This window comes from Epinephelus lanceolatus, chromosome 6, assembly GCF_041903045.1.
Source record: "Epinephelus lanceolatus isolate andai-2023 chromosome 6, ASM4190304v1, whole genome shotgun sequence".
Taxonomy (NCBI): domain Eukaryota; kingdom Metazoa; phylum Chordata; class Actinopteri; order Perciformes; family Serranidae; genus Epinephelus; species Epinephelus lanceolatus.
This window is the reverse complement of record NC_135739.1, coordinates 7,095,401-7,116,596: the sequence shown is the minus strand read 5'-3', so window position 1 is coordinate 7,116,596 and position 21,196 is coordinate 7,095,401. Positions and strand designations below refer to the sequence as shown.

At 37.3% G+C, this 21,196-nt stretch overlaps 1 protein-coding gene across 1 annotated transcript in view; it reads right to left on the bottom strand.

Moving 5' to 3' along the window:
• Positions 1-2,169: 2,169 nt before the first annotated feature.
• wwc3 (WWC family member 3) overlaps positions 2,170-21,196 on the bottom strand; it is a 57,779-nt gene continuing 38,752 nt past the window's right edge. The window contains exons 9-23 of the mRNA XM_033622183.2: positions 19,244-19,492; positions 19,020-19,109; positions 18,345-18,916; positions 18,146-18,266; positions 17,062-17,142; positions 16,884-16,970; positions 14,071-14,266; positions 13,793-13,963; positions 11,815-11,939; positions 11,516-11,660; positions 11,274-11,438; positions 11,062-11,154; positions 10,750-10,980; positions 10,531-10,658; positions 2,170-2,978 (exon numbers count right to left, since the gene is read on the bottom strand). Of these exons, the coding sequence (XP_033478074.2) occupies positions 2,912-2,978; positions 10,531-10,658; positions 10,750-10,980; positions 11,062-11,154; positions 11,274-11,438; positions 11,516-11,660; positions 11,815-11,939; positions 13,793-13,963; positions 14,071-14,266; positions 16,884-16,970; positions 17,062-17,142; positions 18,146-18,266; positions 18,345-18,916; positions 19,020-19,109; positions 19,244-19,492 (2,521 nt within the window). The 3' untranslated portion in view covers positions 2,170-2,911. The remainder of the gene's footprint in view (positions 2,979-10,530; positions 10,659-10,749; positions 10,981-11,061; positions 11,155-11,273; positions 11,439-11,515; positions 11,661-11,814; positions 11,940-13,792; positions 13,964-14,070; positions 14,267-16,883; positions 16,971-17,061; positions 17,143-18,145; positions 18,267-18,344; positions 18,917-19,019; positions 19,110-19,243; positions 19,493-21,196) is intronic.

Genomic DNA, 21,196 nt, shown 5'->3' with positions numbered 1-21,196 from the left:
GTTGCCCCAGTAAGAAATTAATTGTCGATATCAAGAATTGACATCAACAATTATTAGTTATGTTAGCTTGGGATTATAACACGTTAAAACTGAATTACAAATAGCTGTAATTAAGTTTGTATAGAAGTCAAGAGTGAAAGTTGACTAGTTGTAATCAAGTTGCAGATATCTACAGTTAACATTTCCACTATTAAGACGTTAATCGTTGGTATCAATAATTAACATTTTGACTAGTGAGAAATTAATTGTAGACATCTTTTGCTAAAATTGCTGCTGGTCCAAATTACATATAGATATGTTAGCTTGGAGTTAGTCAGAATTAAATTATGGATACCTGTACTTAAGTTTGAATAGAAATCAATGGTAAAAATGGAAAAAATTTGTTGTAATTACATTACAGATATCTACAATTAACATTACCACTAGCAAAAAAATAATTGTTGAAATCAAGAAATAACATTCTGACTAGTGAGAACTGAATTGTAGACATCTTTAATCAGAATTGCTACTTGTCAGTACCTAATTTTAGATATCTAGTGTACCGTTTGATCAGTAATATAGGAACAATTGTAGATATCTACAATGAACTTGTTGATTGAAACTGTTGATCAATAATTACAATTGCAACTTGTTAAAATTACGTTCTGAATATGTCAATTAAAATGATAACATGTCAAAATTGAATTATAAATTAGCTGTAATTGAGATTGGATAGAAGTCAATGGTAAAAGTTGACTAGTCGCAATTAAGTTACAGATACCTACAATGAACATTTCCATTGGTAGGAAATTAATTGATATCAACAATTATTTTAACTAGTGAAAACTGTATTGTATACATCTTTAATTAGAATTGCTACGAGTCAGAACTAAATTTTATATATCTAGCATCCGTTTACGATATTTGTAATGTAAGAACAATTCTAGATATCTACAATCAACTTTGCCACTATGAGAACTGAATTGTTGATATCAATAATTAGGATCGCAACTAGTTAAAATTACATTCTGAATATGTTGACTTGGAATGATAACACGTCAAAATTGAGTAACAAATGACTGTAATTGAGTTTGGATATAAGTCAATGGTAAAAGTTGATTAGTTGTAATTAAGTTGCAGATACCTACAATGAACATTTCCACTATTAAATGAATTGTTGATATCATCATTAAAATTTTGACTAGTGAGAACAGAGTTGTACATGTCATTCATTAGAAATTTCATGATAGATATGTCGACTTGGAATTACGTCAAAATTGAATTATAGATAGCTGTAATTCAGTTTGAATAGAAGTCAATGGTAAAAGTTGACTAGTTGTAATTAGTTGTAGATATATACAATTAACATTTCCACCAGTGAGAAATGAATTGTAAATATCTTTAATTAGAACTGATTCTAGTCCAAATTATATTATAAATAAGTTGGCGTGAAATCCCAAAATTTCAGAATAAATTATAGTTATGTGTACTTAAGTTTGAATAGAAGTCAATGGTAAATGATGACCAGTTGTAATTAGGTTACACATCTACAATAAACATTTCCACTAGTAAGAAATTCATCCTTGATAGAAATGAATTGTCGATATCTTTAATTAATTGAATTCTTGATATCTGTACCTGAAACTGAACAGAAGTCAATGGTAGAAGTTTACTGGTTGTAATTACGTTGCAGATATCTATAATTAACATTTACACTATTAAGAAATTAACATTTTGACTAGTAAGAAATGAACTGTAGACATCTTTGATTGCTACTAGTCAAAATTACACTATACATAAGTTGACTTGGAATTCAAACTAGTCAAAAAGCAATTGTTGATACCTACAGTTTTTATTAGCACTACTGATTAAATGTTAACAGGGCTTGTCATGTTGAGGCAGAGCTCCAGCAGAACAACATTCAGCCTCTCCTTCAGCTTCTAGCGGCCTGTGTGGAAAGGCTCAGACAGGATGTCATATCAAGATAAGCCGCTGACACAGCCGCCTTACTGCTGTGTGGTAGGACTTCTCGAGAATCGGCAAGTTAAGATTGAAAATGGGTCATCGCAACCCGTTTGTGGTTAGAGAAAAATCACGTGTAACATCGTGACACACTTAAAGAAAATGTCTGTGTGTGCAGAATATGTTCTTCATCCCAGCAAATGAATCCTGGTCAGAATGATAAACTGATTAAAAAGCCAAGCGTCGAAACGTGGTTTAATGGTTTTATCTTCACAAGAGGTAACACTGCAGATGTTCATACAGACATCATAAAAAAAATCTGAATACAGTGTTTCATATATTCATCCATATATTGAAAAGTACATGAAATAATATTAATTTTAATAACATAACAACAAAAGGACAATGACATCTGTAATAAAAGTGGATTACAAAGTGACATTTTATGTAAATAACTCTTAAGAATTAGGTAACAGAAATCAGACAATAGTTCAATTTAACTGTATGTAAAAACATTGAAGTGCTATTCGTTCAAAGCTACAAAATACACTTAAAAAGCAGGAAGCGTTTTTTTTTTTTTTAATTTCCTTCAAGGAAAAGTACTATAAAATAAGTTACAGTACAGTGAATTTGTCCAAACCGACTTTTGTTCCCGTCTTCCAGCCTTTTGTAAGCACAAACAACAGAAGTAACTCATACAGGAGTAAAGAGATACCGTTTCCCTGTGAGAGGCGTCTTCTCCAAAAAGGAAACAAACAGCTGCGCTGTTGTCGATAACTGTCTAGTGTGTTCATGTTTGTAAGAATAGCCGCGCAAACACTTCTGAAAAAAAAATGTGAAACCTTCTAATCTTCAACATGATCTGCGTGTCACCCTGCCCGCGTCCTTGGTAGAAAGAACTTTGTACTTCATGAGCTCAGAAAATTAGACAAATACTTCATGTTTAGTCACATAATACAGAGGCAAGCTCTCATACATCGTCAGCTGGCAAAGGAGGTATGTTGAACCTTGGTCTGGTGAAAAAAGCCATCTTCTCTCTGCAGACACAGAAAACAAAACTTATTAAAACACATACTAGCGTAGTTTGTAAAATAAATGACTGTTATCCAGCACTGCTACACATAACAAGGGTTGTTACTTTATGTATTAGATACAAACATACTGTAGATCTCGACCTGCTGCCAACAAAAATGATTTCATTGTTCTATTTTACTCTAAATTGGATGATCATTTATAAAATGAACATCATGCTGTACTGAAAAAGACGTAAAACTAGAGATTGAGACCATAAATTCATAAATCAAGTGAGAAGTAGGGACATTTTCTCGTTGAGTTCTTTAGCAACCATTGACGCCCTGCTGACCATTAAGACATCTCCTCACTGGCTTCACTGTTCAAACCCAGAGGCTACATCAGCACCACCTCCTCCAGACAGTGTTGCATTATGGGGTTCTTCCTTGCAGCCTTAAAGGTACCCTGTGGAGCAGTGTTTTTGTTGAGTGAGTCCCAAAACAATGCAGGTCTCAAAATGTCAACAAACTTTGCTTGTTCCACAGGGACCTTAAAAGGTTACTAGGCAAGCCGGTTTCTTAAAGTCTGCAGCCCAGTGTGACCTATGGTGACTCGAAAACTTGTTTTGCTGTGAGGCAGGAGGTAAATTACTAGCAAACATTAGTTGACATTTTTAAGACATACTGCACTATGACTTTTTTATATTTACTATTTTTTTTATGACATGCTATACTATGACATTTTCACGTCATACTATACTATGACCTTTTTATGACATTTTCACGTCGTACTATACTATGACCTTTTTTATGACATTTTTACGTTGTACTATACTATGACCTTTTTTATGACATTTTCACGTTGTACTATACTATGACCTTTTTTATGACATTTTCACGTTGTACTATACTATGACCTTTTTATGACATTTTCACGTTGTACTATACTATGACCTTTTTTATGACATTTTCACGTCAAACTATACTATGACATTTTTTTGACATTTTCACGTCAAACTATACTATGACATTTTTTTTGACATTTTCATGTCGTACTATACTGTGACATTTTTTTATGACATTTTCACGTGGTACCATACTATGACATTTTCACGTCGTACTATACTATGACATTTTTACATTGTACTATACTATGACCTTTTTTATGACATTTTCACGTCAAACTATACTGACATTTTTTTAATGACATTTTCACGTCGTACTATACTGCCATTTTTTGACATTTTCACGTCATACTATACTATGACCTTTTTATGACATTTTCACGTTGTACTATACTATGACATTTTTTATGACATTTTCATGTCATACTATACTATGACATTTTTTATGACATTTTCACGTCATACTATACTATGACCTTTTTATGACATTTTCACGTTGTACTATACTATGACCTTTTTTATGACATTTTTACGTCGTACTATACTATGACCTTTTTTATGACATTTTCACGTCAAACTATACTATGACATTTTTTTGACATTTTCACGTCGTAATATACTGTGACATTTTTTTTTTAACATTTTCACGTTGTACTATACTATGACATTTTTACGTCGTACTATACTATGACCTTTTTTATGACATTTTCACGTCAAACTATACTATGACCTTTTTTTGACATTTTCACGTCGTACTATACTGTGACATTTTTTTATGACATTTTCACGTGGTACCATACTATGACATTTTCACGTCGTACTATACTATGACATTTTTACATTGTACTATACTATGACCTTTTTTATGACATTTTCACGTCAAACTATACTGACATTTTTTTAATGACATTTTCACGTCGTACTATACTGCCATTTTTTGACATTTTAACGTCATACTATACATTTTTTGACATTTTCACGTCATACTATGACCTTTTTTATGACATTTTCACGTCATACTATGACATTTTTTTATGACATTTTCACGTCGTACTATACTATGACATTGACATTTTCACATCATACTATACTATGACCTTTTTTATGACATTTTCACGTCGTACTATACTATGACATTTTTACGTCGTACTATACTATGACCTTTTTTGTGACATTTTCACGTCAAACTATACTATGACTTTTTTATGACATTTTCACGTACTATACTATGACATTTTTTATGACATCTTCACGTCGTACTATACTATGACCTTTTTTATGACATTTTCATATCGTACTATACTATGACATTTTTTTATGACATTTTCAAGTCGCACTATACTACGACATTTTTTTATGACATTTTCACATTGTACTATACTATGACATTGTTTATGACATTTTCACGTCATACTATGACCCTTTTTTATGACATTTTTACGTCATACTATACTATGACATTTTTATGACATTTTCACGTCGTACTTATACTATGACATTGTTTATGACATTTTCACGTCATACTATGACCCTTTTTTATGACATTTTCACGTCATACTATACTTTGACATTTTTATGACATTTTCACGTCGTACTTATACTATGACATTTATGACATTTTCACATCATACTATGACCCTTTTTTATGACATTTTCACGTCGTACTTATACTATGACATTTATGACATTTTCACGTCATACTATACTATGACCTTTTTTATGACATTTTCACGTCATACTATACTATGACCTTTTTTTAATGACATTTTCACGTCATACTATGCTATGACATTTTTTTAATGACATTTTCAAGTCATACTATGACCTTTTTTATGACATTTTCATGTCATACTATACTGACATTTTTTGACATTTTCACGTCGTACTATACTATGACCTTTTTTTTTTATGACATTTTCACGTCATACTATACTATGACCTTTTTTATGACATTTTCACGTCATACTATACTATGACCTTTTTTTAATGACATTTTCACGTCACACTATGCTATGACATTTTTAATGACATTTTCAAGTCATACTATGACCTTTTTTATGACATTTTCATGTCATACTATACTATGACCTTTTTTATGACATTTTCACGTCATACTATTCTATGACCTTTTTTATGACATTTTCACGTCATACTATACTATGACATTTTTTTGACATTTTCACGTCGTACTATACTATGACCTTTTTTTTTTACATTTTCACGTCATACTATACTATGACCTTTTTTATGACATTTTCACGTCATACTATACTGACATTTTTTATGACATTTTCACGTCATACTATACTATGACATTGTTTATGACATTTTCACTTCATACTATGACCTTGTTTATGACATCTTCACGTCGTACTATACTATGACCTTTTTTATGACATTTTCATGTCGTACTATACTATGACATTTTTTTTTTGACATTTTCAAGTCGCACTATACTATGACATTTTTTTATGACATTTTCACGTCGTACTATACTATGACATTTTTTTAATGACATTTTCACGTCGTACTATACTATGACATTTTTTGTGACATTTACACGTCGTACTATACTTTGACATTTTTATGACATTTTCACGTCGTACTATACTATGACATTTATGACATTTTCACGTCATACTATACTATGACCTTTTTATGACATTTTCACGTCGTACTATACTATGACATTTTTTATGACATTTTCACATCGTACTATACTATGACCCTTTTTTTATGACATTTTCACGTCATACTATACTATGACATTTTTTTAATGACATTTTCACGTCATACTATACTATGACCTTTTTTATGACATTTTCACGTCATAGTATACTATGACATTTTTTTAATGACATTTTCACGTCATACTATACTAGGGATGGGTCACGATTTTCGAATTTCGAATAGTCGTTTTATTTTTGAAAAATCAATTTTTTAATGCGACTATTACTATTCGCCGTCTTATTTCCCCCCTTTATTTGACATGCAATTCAGCTCCTAACCGCACAAGGGCAGTATAGGATTGCTACAGCGGTGTGAGATGGGCTACCAGCTAGTTTGATGCTCTTCTACAAACAGGAGAAACATGCAGAGACTACTACAGTCATCAAAAAGTTCCATGTGGAACAACTTCGACAAAATAAACAAAAATGGGGTGCAGTGCAAACTCTGTGAGGCAAAGCTTGCGTATCACAAGTCTACAACAAGTATGCACAGTCATTTGAGAGCGAGGCACACAGGAGGCGGTGAGGAGACCGTAACGCCAGGGCCACACCGCCCGTGGAAGCGCTGCAAATAGCCTCGAAGCGCTGAGAACGTCATACTATACTATGACCTTTTTTATGACATTTTCACGTCATACTATATATTTTTCATGACATTTTCACATCATATGACATTTTTTATGACATTTTAACATCATATTATACCATGAGATTTTTATGGTATTTTCATGTCATACAAATTTTTTTATGATTTCCCATAAAATGACTTTTCAATGGAATGTTAAATGACACATTATACTATCACCTTTTAACGATATTTTATATGAAATAGTGTTATAAGCCACAGGGTTGTGTTTTGTGTTTGTGTTCTGCTTTCTTTCTGGTGTCCATGCAAGTGCTGCCCTTCCTTCTTGACAGAGTGGTTGAGCACACCTGTGCTGTCATCAGGGACGTGCCAGGAAGAGGGAACCAGTAGGTGCCAGTGCGCCAGACGGCAGTAATCAGGCTGTGTGGGCACGTTGGTTGAAGATCCACTTACCTGCATCTCGAGTGATGGCTTAATAGCGTGTTGAAGTTTGTCTATGTTTTTAAAGTTAAACTTGCTGTTCATTTAATTGGTGCAGTTTTCCTATTCTTTTAGAAAGTAGTTTTCAGTTGAGATCCTTAAGGTCTTTTGTGTTCATATTCTTTTTCATTAATTGTAAATAAATTATTTTATTTTGCTCATTATCTGTTTTCCTTGATTCTTTTTGTCAAGTTTAATTCTGTTATTGATCCCCTCATCAACTGGGCTTACCAAAGGAATGTTACACATACTATACTGTTTAAAAAACAATTTAGTGACTGAGACTTCTTTAATACAATACTATACTATAAATTCTTTTATAAGATTTATGACCTTAAAAAAACACACACACAAAAAAAAAAACACGTCATAGTATGTCATGAACTTAAAAAGTCATAGCGCAATGTGTTAGATTATACCATGACCTTATTTTGTTTTTTATGGTACTTTTTTTGACTTACTACTTTTTTTTTAAAATACTATACCATGACTTTTATGACATACTGACTTTTTTAGCATTTTTATGACAACTTATACTGTGACTTTTATTTTTTTATTACATAGTATACTGTGACTTTTTTTTATGACATACTACACTACGACATTTTTAAGGATATTTTCAAGTCATTTTTTATGACATTTTGGGATCTTACTACATATACTATTAGTGTCATAAAACACAAACACTCTTTTATGACATTTTCATGTCATACTATACTACTACATTACTAATAACATTTTCACATCATACTACATATACTATTAGTGTCATAAAACACGTCATAGTATAGCATGTTGTCAAAAATGGTGAAAAACATCATAGCATGTCGTCCAAAATCATGAATAAATGACATAGTGCAGTATGTCGTCCAAAATCATGAAAAAACGTGATAGTATAGCATGTCATCAAAATCATGAAAAAACGTGATAGTATAGTATGTCGTCAAAAACATGAAAAAATGTGATAGTATAGTATGTCGTCAAAAACATGAAAAAATGTCATAGTATAGCATGTCGACCAAAAACATGAAAAAACGTCATAGTATAGCATGTCGACCAAAATCATGAAAAAACGTCATAGTATAGCATGTCGTCAAAATCATGAATAAACGTAATAGTAAAGCATGTCGCCCAAAATCATGAAAAAATGTCAGAGTACAGCATGTCGTCAAAATCATGAAAAAACGTCATAGTATAGTCATCAAAATAATGAAAAAACATCATAGTATAGCATGTCGTCAAAATCATGAAAAATCGTCATAGTAAAGCATGTCGTCAAAATCATGAAAAAACGTCATAATATAGCATGTCGTCCAAAAACATGAAAAAACGTCATAGTATAGCATGTCGTCCAAAATCATGAAAAAAAGTCATAGTATAGCATGTCGTCCAAAAACCTGAAAAAATGTCATAGTATAGCATGTCGTCCAAAAACATGAAAAAACGTCATAGTATAGCATGTCGTCCAAAAACATGAAAAAACGTCATAGTATAGCATGTCGTCCAAAAACCTGAAAAAATGTCATAGTATAGCATGTCGTCCAAAATCATGAATAAATGACATAGTGCAGTATGTCGTCCAAAATCATGAAAAAACGTGATAGTATAGCATGTCGTCAAAATCATGAAAAAACGTGATAGTATAGTATGTTGTCAAAAACATGAAAAAACGTGATAGTATAGTATGTCGTCAAAACCATGAAAAAACGTCATAGTATAGTATGTCGTCCAAAATCATGAAAAAATGTCATAGTATAGCATGCCGTCCAAAATCCTGAAAAAATATCATAGTATAGCATGTCGACCAAAAACATGAAAAAACGTCATAGTATAGCATGTCGTCAAAATCATGAAAAAACGTCATAGTATGGTTGTCAAAATAATGAAAAAATATCATAGTATAGCATGTCGACCAAAATCATGATAATGAACGTCATAGTATGGTTGTCAAAATAATGAAAAAATATCATAGTATAGCATGTCGTCAAAATCATGAAAAAAAACATCATAGTATAGCATGTCGTCAAAATCATGAAAAATCATCATAGTATAGCATGTTGACCAAAAACAAGAAAAAATGTCATAGTATAGCATGTTGACCAAAATCATGAAAAAACGTCATAGTATAGCATGTCATCCAAAATCATGAAAAAATGTCATAGCATAGCATATTGTCAAAAATCACGAAAAAACGTCATAGTATAGCATGGTGACCAAAAACAAGAAAAAATGTCATAGTATAGTATGTCGTCAAAATATCATAAAAAATGTCATAGTATAGCATGTCGTCCAAAATCATGAAAAAATGTCACAGTATAGCATGTCGTCCAAAATCATGAAAAAACGTCATAGTATAGCATGTTGACCAAAAACAAGAAAAAATGTCATAGTATAGTATGTCGTCAAAATATCATAAAAAATGTCATAGTATAGCATGTCATCCAAAATCATGAAAAAATGTCATAGTATAGCATGTCGTCCAAAATCATGAAAAAACGCCATTGTATAGCATGTCGTCCAAAATCATGAAAAAATGTCATAGTATTATAGCATGTCGTCAAAATCATGATAAAACGTCATAGTATAGCATGTTGACCAAAATCATGAAAAAACGTCATAGTATAGCATGTCGTCCAAAATCATGAAAAAATGTCATAGCATAGCATATTGTCAAAAATCACGAAAAACGTCATAGTATAGCGCGTTGTCCGAAAACATGAAAAAAACTCATAGTATAGTATGTCGTCGAAAACCCTCAAAAAATGTCAGTTTAGTATGACGTAAAAATGTCATTGTATAGTATGATGGAAAATATTGTAAAAACCCAAAAAAGCCTCCATGCTTTGAACACAGATTTGAAACATCAGCACAGTCCTAACCTGAATGTCTGCACAGGCAGGGGCTCCTTCTGGCTCTGCCCCCTCATTTGCAGAACCTCTTTGGAAGCCTTCCTCAACCTCCTCTCTGCCGCCTCCTCCTGACGTTGCTCCTGCTTGCTTTGGCCGGCCTGAAGCACAACAAAGCAGAGTCAATCGTTGCTGGGACGAGTTTGCGTCCCACGTGGCTCATAAACTTAACCATCGCTGTTCCAGTCTCACCTGTCTCTGGGCCTCTCTGAGCAGGCAGCGGAAACGCTCATCCCTCAGGGCCCAGTGGGGGAGCTCGGTGGTTTCCCTGGCTTGTGGGTCCTCCAGTCTCAGCTTCAGCTCCCTCAGGGCGCTCAGCTCCTCCATCAGCTGCCTCTGACGCGTCCTGCAGGCCTGGAGATCCAGCTCCAGGTCCAGGGAGGTACGTGTCGGCTGCTCGGCCAGGGAGGAGCGATACGACTGCTGCTCACATACAGAAACTCACCTCAGAAACCAGAAACACTCCTGTATGTGCATGGTTGAGAAAGAGTAGGGAGACTGTACCTGCTTATATCGCAACGTTCTTCTTTCCAACGTGTTCCTGACGAAGGGTGATTTCTTTGGTAGAGTGGAGCTGTCACTGTCGCTGCGGTATAACTGAAAGGAAAAATCAGTCATTTTATGCAGAGAAGGAACTCAAAACAACATCGCTGACACCAGCCTGCTGGGAAGACAACTGTGAACATGTTTCTTTTTGTACGTTTGCAGAAACTCACCCTGCAGACATATTGACTACGGGCACCGGGAGAGAACGTCTGAGAGCGAACGATGGTGCTGCTGCGCATGAACGGTGAGGCGTGACCCCAGCGACCCCCTCTGTCTTTGGGCCGGACTCGCACCGGCTCTGGGAACAGGCCTTCTGTCATGGTGGCCTTCTCCACCTGCAACGATAAATCACTTAGTGCCACAGATTCTTACAGTGCTGGTGGATAAAAACGAGCAGCTACTCAGGCTTTACCTTGACTGTGGACAGTTTGCTGGTCGTCTGGTCACAGCGTCCTGCGGTGATGCAGATGCCCTCCACACACAGGCCCTCCGAGAAAGGAGCCGTGAATGCTGTGCTGTTGCTGCAGCCGCTGTCCACCGACTCCGCCTGCCAACTCCTGCAAAACACATCCATGTGACTTTAACACTAAAGCCCAAATTTATTCATAAAGCAAGTTTAAAAACAACCAGAGTGACCAAAGTGCTGTACAGTGAAAGCACAGAATAGTAAGATCTGAAAATAAAATAATGAAAGATAGAAAATGTCACCACCTCTCGGACACCGCCTCCACCGGCTCATCCTTCTTCTCCAGCCTCTGCAGCTCCAGCTCCGACTCCCGTTCCTCCAGATGGGTGGTGGTGGTGTTGTTGCGTGACAGCAGAGTGCATACAGTGTCCTGTAATGTCACAGAGCAAATAGTCAAACAGCGTCCATCAAACACTCCCAACATCCCTCCTCCCTCCTCAGCGAGAGTTCATGCAGGTTGAAGCTGCAGTGTGAGGGCTGGTTTGGCTCCTGAGACACATTCTTGTCAGTTACTCACACCTGAAGACCGAAGAGCTGATTTACGACAGTAAGAGGAGGAATTCCTCTTTAGGGCAGGGCGTGATTTACACTTTAATGAATTTAACATAGTAAATTAATCATCTTATTATTATTTATTTCACACCTCAGGATTGCTGTTGTTTGGGTATGGTGCCAGCAGGTGGGAGCTTCAGAGGACTCTTCTCTAACTCAGGTTTATATTATCTCCTAAATATCTCCTGAGCGGAGCCCTCTGCATTCCTGTCATTCTTACCTGAGCTGTCACAAGATGATGACAGGGATGGGAAAGAAAATAAATCAGTTACACGAAATTCTGTTCATTCTACGGCGTGTTAGTTGTTGGATCGACCTTAACAATTTCGGCAACAGGGAAGTGCCTCGACTTATTGTGCACTTAGGAGAAGTTGACCAGAACCACAACCTTTTCCTCCCCTTAACCACAAAATCCTTCTCTGACAGAAAGCCCACCAGGGTTAACGTCTCCAAACACCACTTATTTTGTTGTCTGACTTTCTGTCTGTGCACAAAGAGTTGTAAATGTGATCATTTCTCCTGCACAGCACCGGGATCACCTGATCAACTTACTGTTTAAATGCTGACTGTGACTGACAGTGGTGGATGACGCACTGGAAAGTCACACCTAAGTTAATGTGCAGATATCTCACCAGGAAATGGTTTTGATAGAAGTTAAAGTCACCTATTCGAACATTACTTGAGTAAAAGTATCTGATATTAACTGTACTTAAGTAACAAAAGTAATTCTATAATGTTGGAGCCTACAAAACAAAATCCAAGTTTTCCATTTATCCCATTTGTCCGTCTGTCCCTTCCTTCCCTATTTCGTAGTAACAAAGATGTAAAAATACACATTTCATTTAGGAAACTTCGTGGAGTAAAAGTTAAAGTTGACAAAAATGATGGCAATGATGATAATGATGATATCCCAGCCTCTATCGTGGACACCCACATTTTATGAATTACAGTAAATGACCTTTCTATAAGAGCAATATTCCTAAAATAATTCAGCCTTTAACCAATGGCAGCTCAGGGGAGAACCACGAGTGTCTTCTTTGTGTCAGTTAACCATACAAACACGATTTTGAAAAGTTTTATCTTAATTCATAAGTCAGCTTTCAAACCAACAAAGCAAAAATCAGCTGGTTTAGCAGCTGTTTGTAGCAACTGCAAAAATGTTAACTGAAACAAGCCAATGTGCTACTGCAACACACAGACTGAGCTCGTTGTAAGATAGTTAGCCCTGTAGGTAACGTTTTTTTTTAATCTTTTATCTGAGGTGGATGTGGTGTTTCCAGCTTTGAGAAATGTATTGTAAGCTGTGCATTAGCAACCAAAAAATGACAGTCAATAACTGTTCACTACTCTTGCGCACACTAAGGCCTTAACCTGTCATATGGAGTCACAAAAGGGCAAACTTTTGTTTTTAAGGGGTCGACACTGACAACACGTTTGCTTAAAACTGAGCACAACACAGACGATTTTCCAACTATCAAATCATAATTAATATTAATGTAACTATAACATGTCTTTATTTTCATTTTAATGAGCTAAATCTGATTTTATGTTCCCTGTAAAATACTTTGGTCAACACTTTTCTCTCCATCTCCCTGAAGCTGATACCTGAGACCACTTTCTATTCATGTTGTCACTCCACACTGCTCTTAATTACTGAACAGGTATGCTCACCATAGCTCTGGGCCTTTGCTCGTCTTCCTGGCTGTCGTGGTGTCTGCGGTGGCCGAGGCTCTTCTGCTCAGGCCTGGGTAACTCCGTCCCGCTCAGCATCTGCACTCGCAGCCAGTGGTAAACCATCTCTGTACTTCCCTCACAGTCAGCCAGGCTCACCTGGGCTGTACCCTGCAGGGACACACACACAAAATATCATTATATCAATGTCAGCAGATCAGTTTTGTGCAACATGTATGACGGAGCCTTTGGGATCTTGCTGAGCTGTTCAGACGCACCAGTAGTTCCTCCTGAGCCTGAGGTCCCAGCGAGCAGACAGACAGCTGCAGGGCGCACACCGCCAGGGCGTTTGCAGGGACAGGAATGCGGAAGCCTTCGTTGAAACTCATCTGGGTCTGCGGCTCCAACGCCGTACAACAGTAAAACGCACAGGCCCTGCCGGCGTCCAGTGGAATCAAGTGCACCTTCACATACCTGGACATCAACAGAGCAACGTCACAATATGAGATACAGACTTGTAAATTACTTTGTCTATAAAAAAGGAACTTATTTTTAGCTGTATACTGTTTCTTCCATCGTGTGGTGTAACACTGTACAGTGAGTGATGTCCCTACTCTTTATGTCACTGGTTCCTAACTGGTGGGTCATGGATCCATTCTGAAAGGACCGCAGGTGACTCACCAATATTTTTAAGTCTCTAAAAACACACTTTATTTATAGTACAGTGAAATTCTGGCGCAGAGCTTTTATTTTGAAGTGCTGTTTCCTGCTGTAGAGTGAGTGACTAACAGACAGCTACTTAATAGAGACAGCAACTAGCTCGATGACATGACCAACTGCAAGTATGACACTGAATATATTAAACTGTGTGGACCATGAACTATGAATGATGAGAAATCTGGACCCCGCAACTGGACCATGTGGGAACCACTGCTTTACGTCACCTTTCTGAAAACACAACTTTTCACTCTCTTGCCGACAGTTAAATGAAACTGATACCCCTCTCATGTCTGCATTATAAATATGTAGCTGTAGCCAGCAGCCAGTTAGCTTAGCTTCACATAAAGACTGTGAACAGAGGGAAACAGCTCGACTGGCTCTGCCCAAATGTCACAAAACAAGCACATCTAAAGCTCACTAATTAACATGTTATATCTTGTCTGTTACATCTGTACAAAAACTGATGTGTAAAAATGGAAACTTGTGGTTTTACAGGGTCTAAAACCCCTCAGATATCCTTCACCATGAATTTTTCTATAGTAGCAATGGCCATAAAATTAATACTAGGCATGCAGCAAGAGGTTGTTTTTCACTTCCTGTTTCAAAAATAAATCTGCTGTAAAATTATTGTTATCATTTTTTTCTGACAATTTCTGACTATTTTGTGGTTAATCTATGGGTTTAGTTTGTTTGTTTTCGTTTTGATTTCTTTGTTTATTTTTTAATTTTTTGGTAGTTTTCCTGTTTTTTGGTCATATTTCTAATTATATATGTGTTTTACTCTATGAAGTAATGTTTGCTTGTGTGGACCCCAGGGAGAGTAGTAGCTACCTTAGTAGTGACTAATGGGGATCCAAATAGATAAATTATAGCTGCTGCGCAGCGATGGGTCGGGTCCGGGCATTTTTAGGCAATTCTGAGCAACAAGCAGAAGAACTGGAAGACATTTAGCAACACAATCTGCCTTTTGCATCAGCTGAGGCTTGAACTCACAACCTCTGAGACTAAGAATCAATTTCTATCTCTCTGAGCTAATTAGTCAGTGACAAGTCATGTGTAGCTTCACAAATTGACTAAGTCAGACGTGCAGGTTTAGCAGCCATCCATGCATGGAAAAGCAGATTTCAAACCACTGTAAAAAATTCAGTTATCGAAACAAAAATCTGAAAATACACATATTGCATCTAGACAGCATCGAGATGTTTTTAATTTGTTTGTAACAATGATTGATTTGCTCCATAAGTGAAAAACTGATGTTTAAAATTGCCATTTTTACATTGACTACAATTGTTCACATTAGAGCAAAATTCAAAATGCTGTCAAAAATTCAGTCTTTGAGATAAAATTCTGAAATTTGCCACACATCATCTACCATGACTCTAGAATTTTGTAAAAAAAAAAATCATGAACATTGAAGATTTATTTAGCAAGAATTTGCATGTATATGTTTACAGTACCATTTACAGTCAAACATTTTGATGCACTGTAGGCTCAATTTTTGATAAATCAAAAATCTGAGAAACATAGTTTTGTAGGACAGTCTGAAGATGCTCTGTAGCAAGTTTGGCGTCAATTGAGCACCATCAGGACTATTGGCTTGAGTTTACAGCTGAGGATATCTGGCATGAGACTGGACCTTTGTGCAAAGTTTGGTGAATTTTCACCCATGGGAAGTATGATTTCCTCAGAAGAAGAAAGAAGAAGAATACCTAGGATTACAATAGTGTCCTGGCAGCTTAGCTGCCCGGACCCTAATAAATAAATAAAATGGGGGGCTTTTGTATCGGACCAAACAAAAAATAAATATCATATATTTGTAAGTGAGCTACAGAGGCAGCGTTGCTAGATTTGATTGGCACCAAATAACCACATTAGAGCGTCAAATAACAGCCTCTGTCGCAAAAGTAGCCCATTATATTACTACAGACTCCATATCATGTATAGTTTATTTAGTTATTTATTTGTAATGTTAGAATTTCATTTTATTTTTGGAATGTTTTTCTTATTACTCATTTATTATTTGTATTTTATCTTTTTTTTTTTTATCATTTATTGTATTTCTTTATGTGTCTCACCTACAAATGTTGTCATATTGAACTTATTTTAAGTACATATAGTTGTTTATGACATGGATTCTGTGTGATTACTAAACAGTGCAATAGGAGTGGGTCTCTTTAGCAACAGAAACACTCTATCTGTGATTTATCGAATTTTGTGTGACATCAAATACCAATAAAAAGACCTTAAGCAAAAAACCCAACCAAAAATATTGCAGTTTTTCGATTTCCATTCAGGAGAGGGTTGATTTGTCCATCTGATGTCCAGATGTTTTATCAAAATGATTATGCTTTAAAGAGCTGAAGGTACTCACACTTTGTAGCCGTCTCTAACAATAGACCTGTTTAAATTCTTGAGCTGTAGCAGATGTAGTCGGAGAGACTGAGAATTGGACTCCCACCTGTGAACAGGAACAAGTGAAACATGGAGTTAGACACTAACAGGGAATAACTGCAGCACCAGAGTACAGTCTAGACTAGTGGTTTACTCACAGCAGTCCCAGCTGGATCTGGGTGGGCTCACTCACAGAGGTCAGCTCTTTCATGTATGACATCTCATCAGACTCCTCTGCTCTGTTGGAGGGACGACAAAACAAGCAATAAACAAACTGTTAATCTCTCCTGTTGGACACAAACTGAAGATGTTTGTCCAGTTTCTATTTTCTGTCTTTAAGATGATTTAGATTTTAAGATTCATTTCTGAGATCTAAAAATTATTTTTCTTTGCTTGCTTTCTTGCAGACACTGACGTCACGTGACACTGTGAGATGGCATAAATTCCCACTTGCACAAGAGGACACAAATACCACGACTGTCACAGGGACTGAAATAGGAAATGTTTCCTGCTCAGAGCAATAACTCTCTACGACATCTCACCTCTGTCTCACAGTGAACTTCCAGAACTCTCAGCTTTATAGTTTCTGTTTCAACCAAACTCCACTCTGCTTTGCTCTTTCGGTAACCCTTGCACATGGCGAGTTTGCACTTTACCTCCTTGCATTTTAAGGAAAAAAACCCTGTGTTTAGACTGTATACATTAGTAATAGTGGCTCATTACATTTATAGTGTATTCTAGAATATTCTTACATCGTGTATTTATGTATTGAGCTATTTCAATTTATTTTATTTTATTTGCTGTGTTTCTATTGATGCATTTTTCTCTCTGCTAGTGTTGCTATGTTTAACATTTGTGCGGCGGCTGTGGCTCAAGAGGTAGAGCGGGTCGTCAACTAACAAATTTAACAAAAAACAAAACCTGTAAGGTAGCCTCAGCCACCAGTGTATGAATGTGTGTGTGAATGGGTGAATGTGACAAGTGCTGTGAAAGCGAGTAGAGTGGTGAGTGGTTGAACGACTAGAAAAAGCTGTACAAGTCCAAGTCCATTTATTTGTGTTTACGGTTCATGTATAATGCCTGGATAACCTGCTGCTGCTGTACCACACAAGAAGTGTCTGTCTATCAAAGCTGAAAGAGGTGTGTATTTTGGGCGCTGCAGTTTCCTCCTCTGTCACTAGGGGGCACAGTTGCTCCAGAGAGCTGTGTATTAATGTTCTGCGAGGGTAGACCTCCTCTCACCTTCTGCCCCAGGCTTCGAACACGCCGCTGTCCGTGGCCAGAGCGTCCTCCGACACACCTGCAGAGACTCTCCTCGCCCTCCTGCCACTTCTGTTGGCGCTGTTTCCCCTCAGAGTCACTCCTACAGAGGAAAACACGTCCAGTTAGTTGTCAGGTAGTCGCCATTCTTTGGGACAGGGATCAGATCTCTTTGACTTACCTGTGGAGGTGAAAGCCCCCTGAGCCCCACTGTCTCTGTGAGTCTTGCTGTCCAGCTGATGCACGGCGGCAGGGCTGACCGTGTCCTCGCTGCTCAACATGGCGGTGTGCGACAGGGTTTGCGACTGTGCCCGCAGCCCCTCTAACAGGCCGCGGCCCGCCTGCTCCATGTACTCCTCCGTCATCTGGGTGAGAGGGCAGTCCTGAGGGGCGGAGTGGTAGGGTGTGTCCATGGGGGAGCTAGGCGGTGACAGGGAGGAGAGTGAGGAGCGGGAGGAGAGCGAGGCCAGGGACTGCGGGGTGTCGTGGGAGCGTTTGGCTTTGCTTTGGGTCAGGGGGTCAGGGGTGAACATGGAGCAGTCTCTGGACACGGTCTCTGGTGGCAGCAGGTAGCGTAGGTGGGGGTCGAGTGGCTCCACAGCCCCTTCATGACGCTCGTACTGAGGAAGACCGTAGATGTCGCTGAAGCTGATGGAGCTGAGGGAGCCTCTGCTGGACGCCAGGGAGCCCCGACTGGAGGCGAGAGAGCCGCGGCTGCTGCTGGACGACACCGTCAGAGAGCTGGCTGACAGGCTGGAGAGAAAGAAGACAAGAGAGATATCAGAAAGGAGTCACAGATGCTGAGATGATGAGACAGAGAGGAGCTGAGAGCCTGAAGAATGAGTGTGTGCCGCACCTCTTCAGCTGGGAGTGAAGGTACGTGGTGATGCGTGTCGCCTCCTCCAGCTGTCTCAGCAGAGCATTCCTCTTCTCCTGCTGCAGGATCCTGTCACGAGGCACAGCCATGCAAAGAAATACAATCAAGTTAAATAAGATAAATGAATACTTAGATAGTGTTCATCTTACAGGATGACAGCACCCTCGTCTCTGTGCCCGAGTGCAGGCCGTCATGTTCCTCACCTCTGATTGGCTCCCTGGCTCTGGGAGCTGTGTGCCCTCTGCACCTCCTCCTCCAGCCTGCAGCGCTCCTCTTCCAGCTGCAGCAGCGTCTCTGGAGAATGCTGCTGTTTGCTGACCAGGATGAGCTCCTGCAGGAGGGCCTCCTTCTCACGCAGGAGCTGCATGAAGTCCCGGTCGCGATCCGCCTCGGCCCGGCCTGACCAGCTCTCACTGTCCAGCTGTGCTAGCTGGTGCTGTATGCTCTGCACCCTGAGAGGACAGCGAGGAGGAACAATGTGGTGAACATTAGAAATTATGTCTTTACACCTGGCGCTCGGTCAAGCACTGATACAATTGATAGATTTATGTTCAGAGGCGAGCGTGTACATGCTGTGATTACTACTTGGTTGCAAACATTTGTTTATATAAACTTTGCTGCAGCCAAGTCAGCCAAGTGCAAATGGCACAGAGTTCATACACAGTGATCAACAATGAACAAATCGTAACTTGTCAGGAACACACTCCTCTGACATGGCCAAATTTTCTTATCAAATACAAATTTGGCATTTCCTGTATTTGCTGAATCACACCACATTTTCCTTCCCTCAAAAATATACAACTATACAACTTAATTATGCCAGTTTGTGACAAATAAAGTCTTAGTGTTAGGAGCACAGATACAACAATATGTAGCTTAAATGTCAAATTTAAAAAGTCATCAATGGGAAAACGTGTTAACCGACAGAAAGCAAAACAGAAGATATCTTTATTCCAGGGGTGGAAATGTGTCCCCGGCTCACCAGACACAGTATTCTCGTTAAAATATCTGGTTATTCGAGGCACCAAGTACCTCACATGGTGGAGGAGGCGCCAAATGCACAAAGGCGGCCGCAGGTTCAATTCTGCCCTGCTGCCCTTTGCTGCGCGTCATCCCCCCTCTCCCCCTTTCATACTACCACTGTCCTTTTTGTAATTTCTATATAGTTATTTTTATTACTATTATATCTTTTGAATGTGTTTTATTGCATTATTCTTGTTTTGTCTTTTTAATCTATTTTGTCTAGTTGTTTAATCTTTTAAAATCTATTTGATTAAATTCAATAATTTTTTTGTCTCGTGTTTATCAGTCTCAAATTTTTAAATTGTTTTTGTCAGTCAGTGTCTGTGAAGTGAACTGCAGTAACCTGCACGATGCTATATAAGATGCTATACACATAACGTTTGACTGATTGATTGTTAATCTATGAAGTTAAAGAGTGTTATGGTGTTATACATTTATGTACTGATTTTTTTGTTCCACCCAAAGACGTGCTGTATTTAATGTATTTTAATGTTTAAGAACAAAGCTGTACACCTATTTATTTTACCATTTTATATTTATTTATTCTACCACACTTGCACAAAAACAATGTTACGTTAAATGTACGATGGGATAAAGTTGGGCATTAGTCTAGCTGAAAGACAAACATTTTATTATTTTTATAGACTTCTATTAATTTTTTTATTTAATTTATTTTTATTTATTTATGTATTATTTATTTTATTTTTTATTTTTATATATTTATTTTGACACACTGGCATAACAACATGATTTTTTAAAAATGTGATTTATATAATTTTCATAATTTTTTTTAAATTAAATGTTTAAATTTATTTTTTTATTGTATTTCTTTTCTTTCTTTCTTATATGTATGTTTGTATACTGATATGGTTAAGTATTATTTATGTTTCTTACAAATATAATAAAGTCTAAAACAAATAAGTATATATGTAGTATATATGTTTTTTTTTTAAACTAAAATAAAGTGAATACCTGGACGGCTACTGATCAATAAGTGTCTGTATGTGTGTGTGTGTGTGTGTGTGTGTGTGTGTGTGTGTGTGTGTGTGTGCGCGTTCAGTATGACTTTAGTTTCCTGATTTAATGCTACCTACAGGGTTCAGTACAGCCTCTGTGTACTCTGCAGTGTTTAT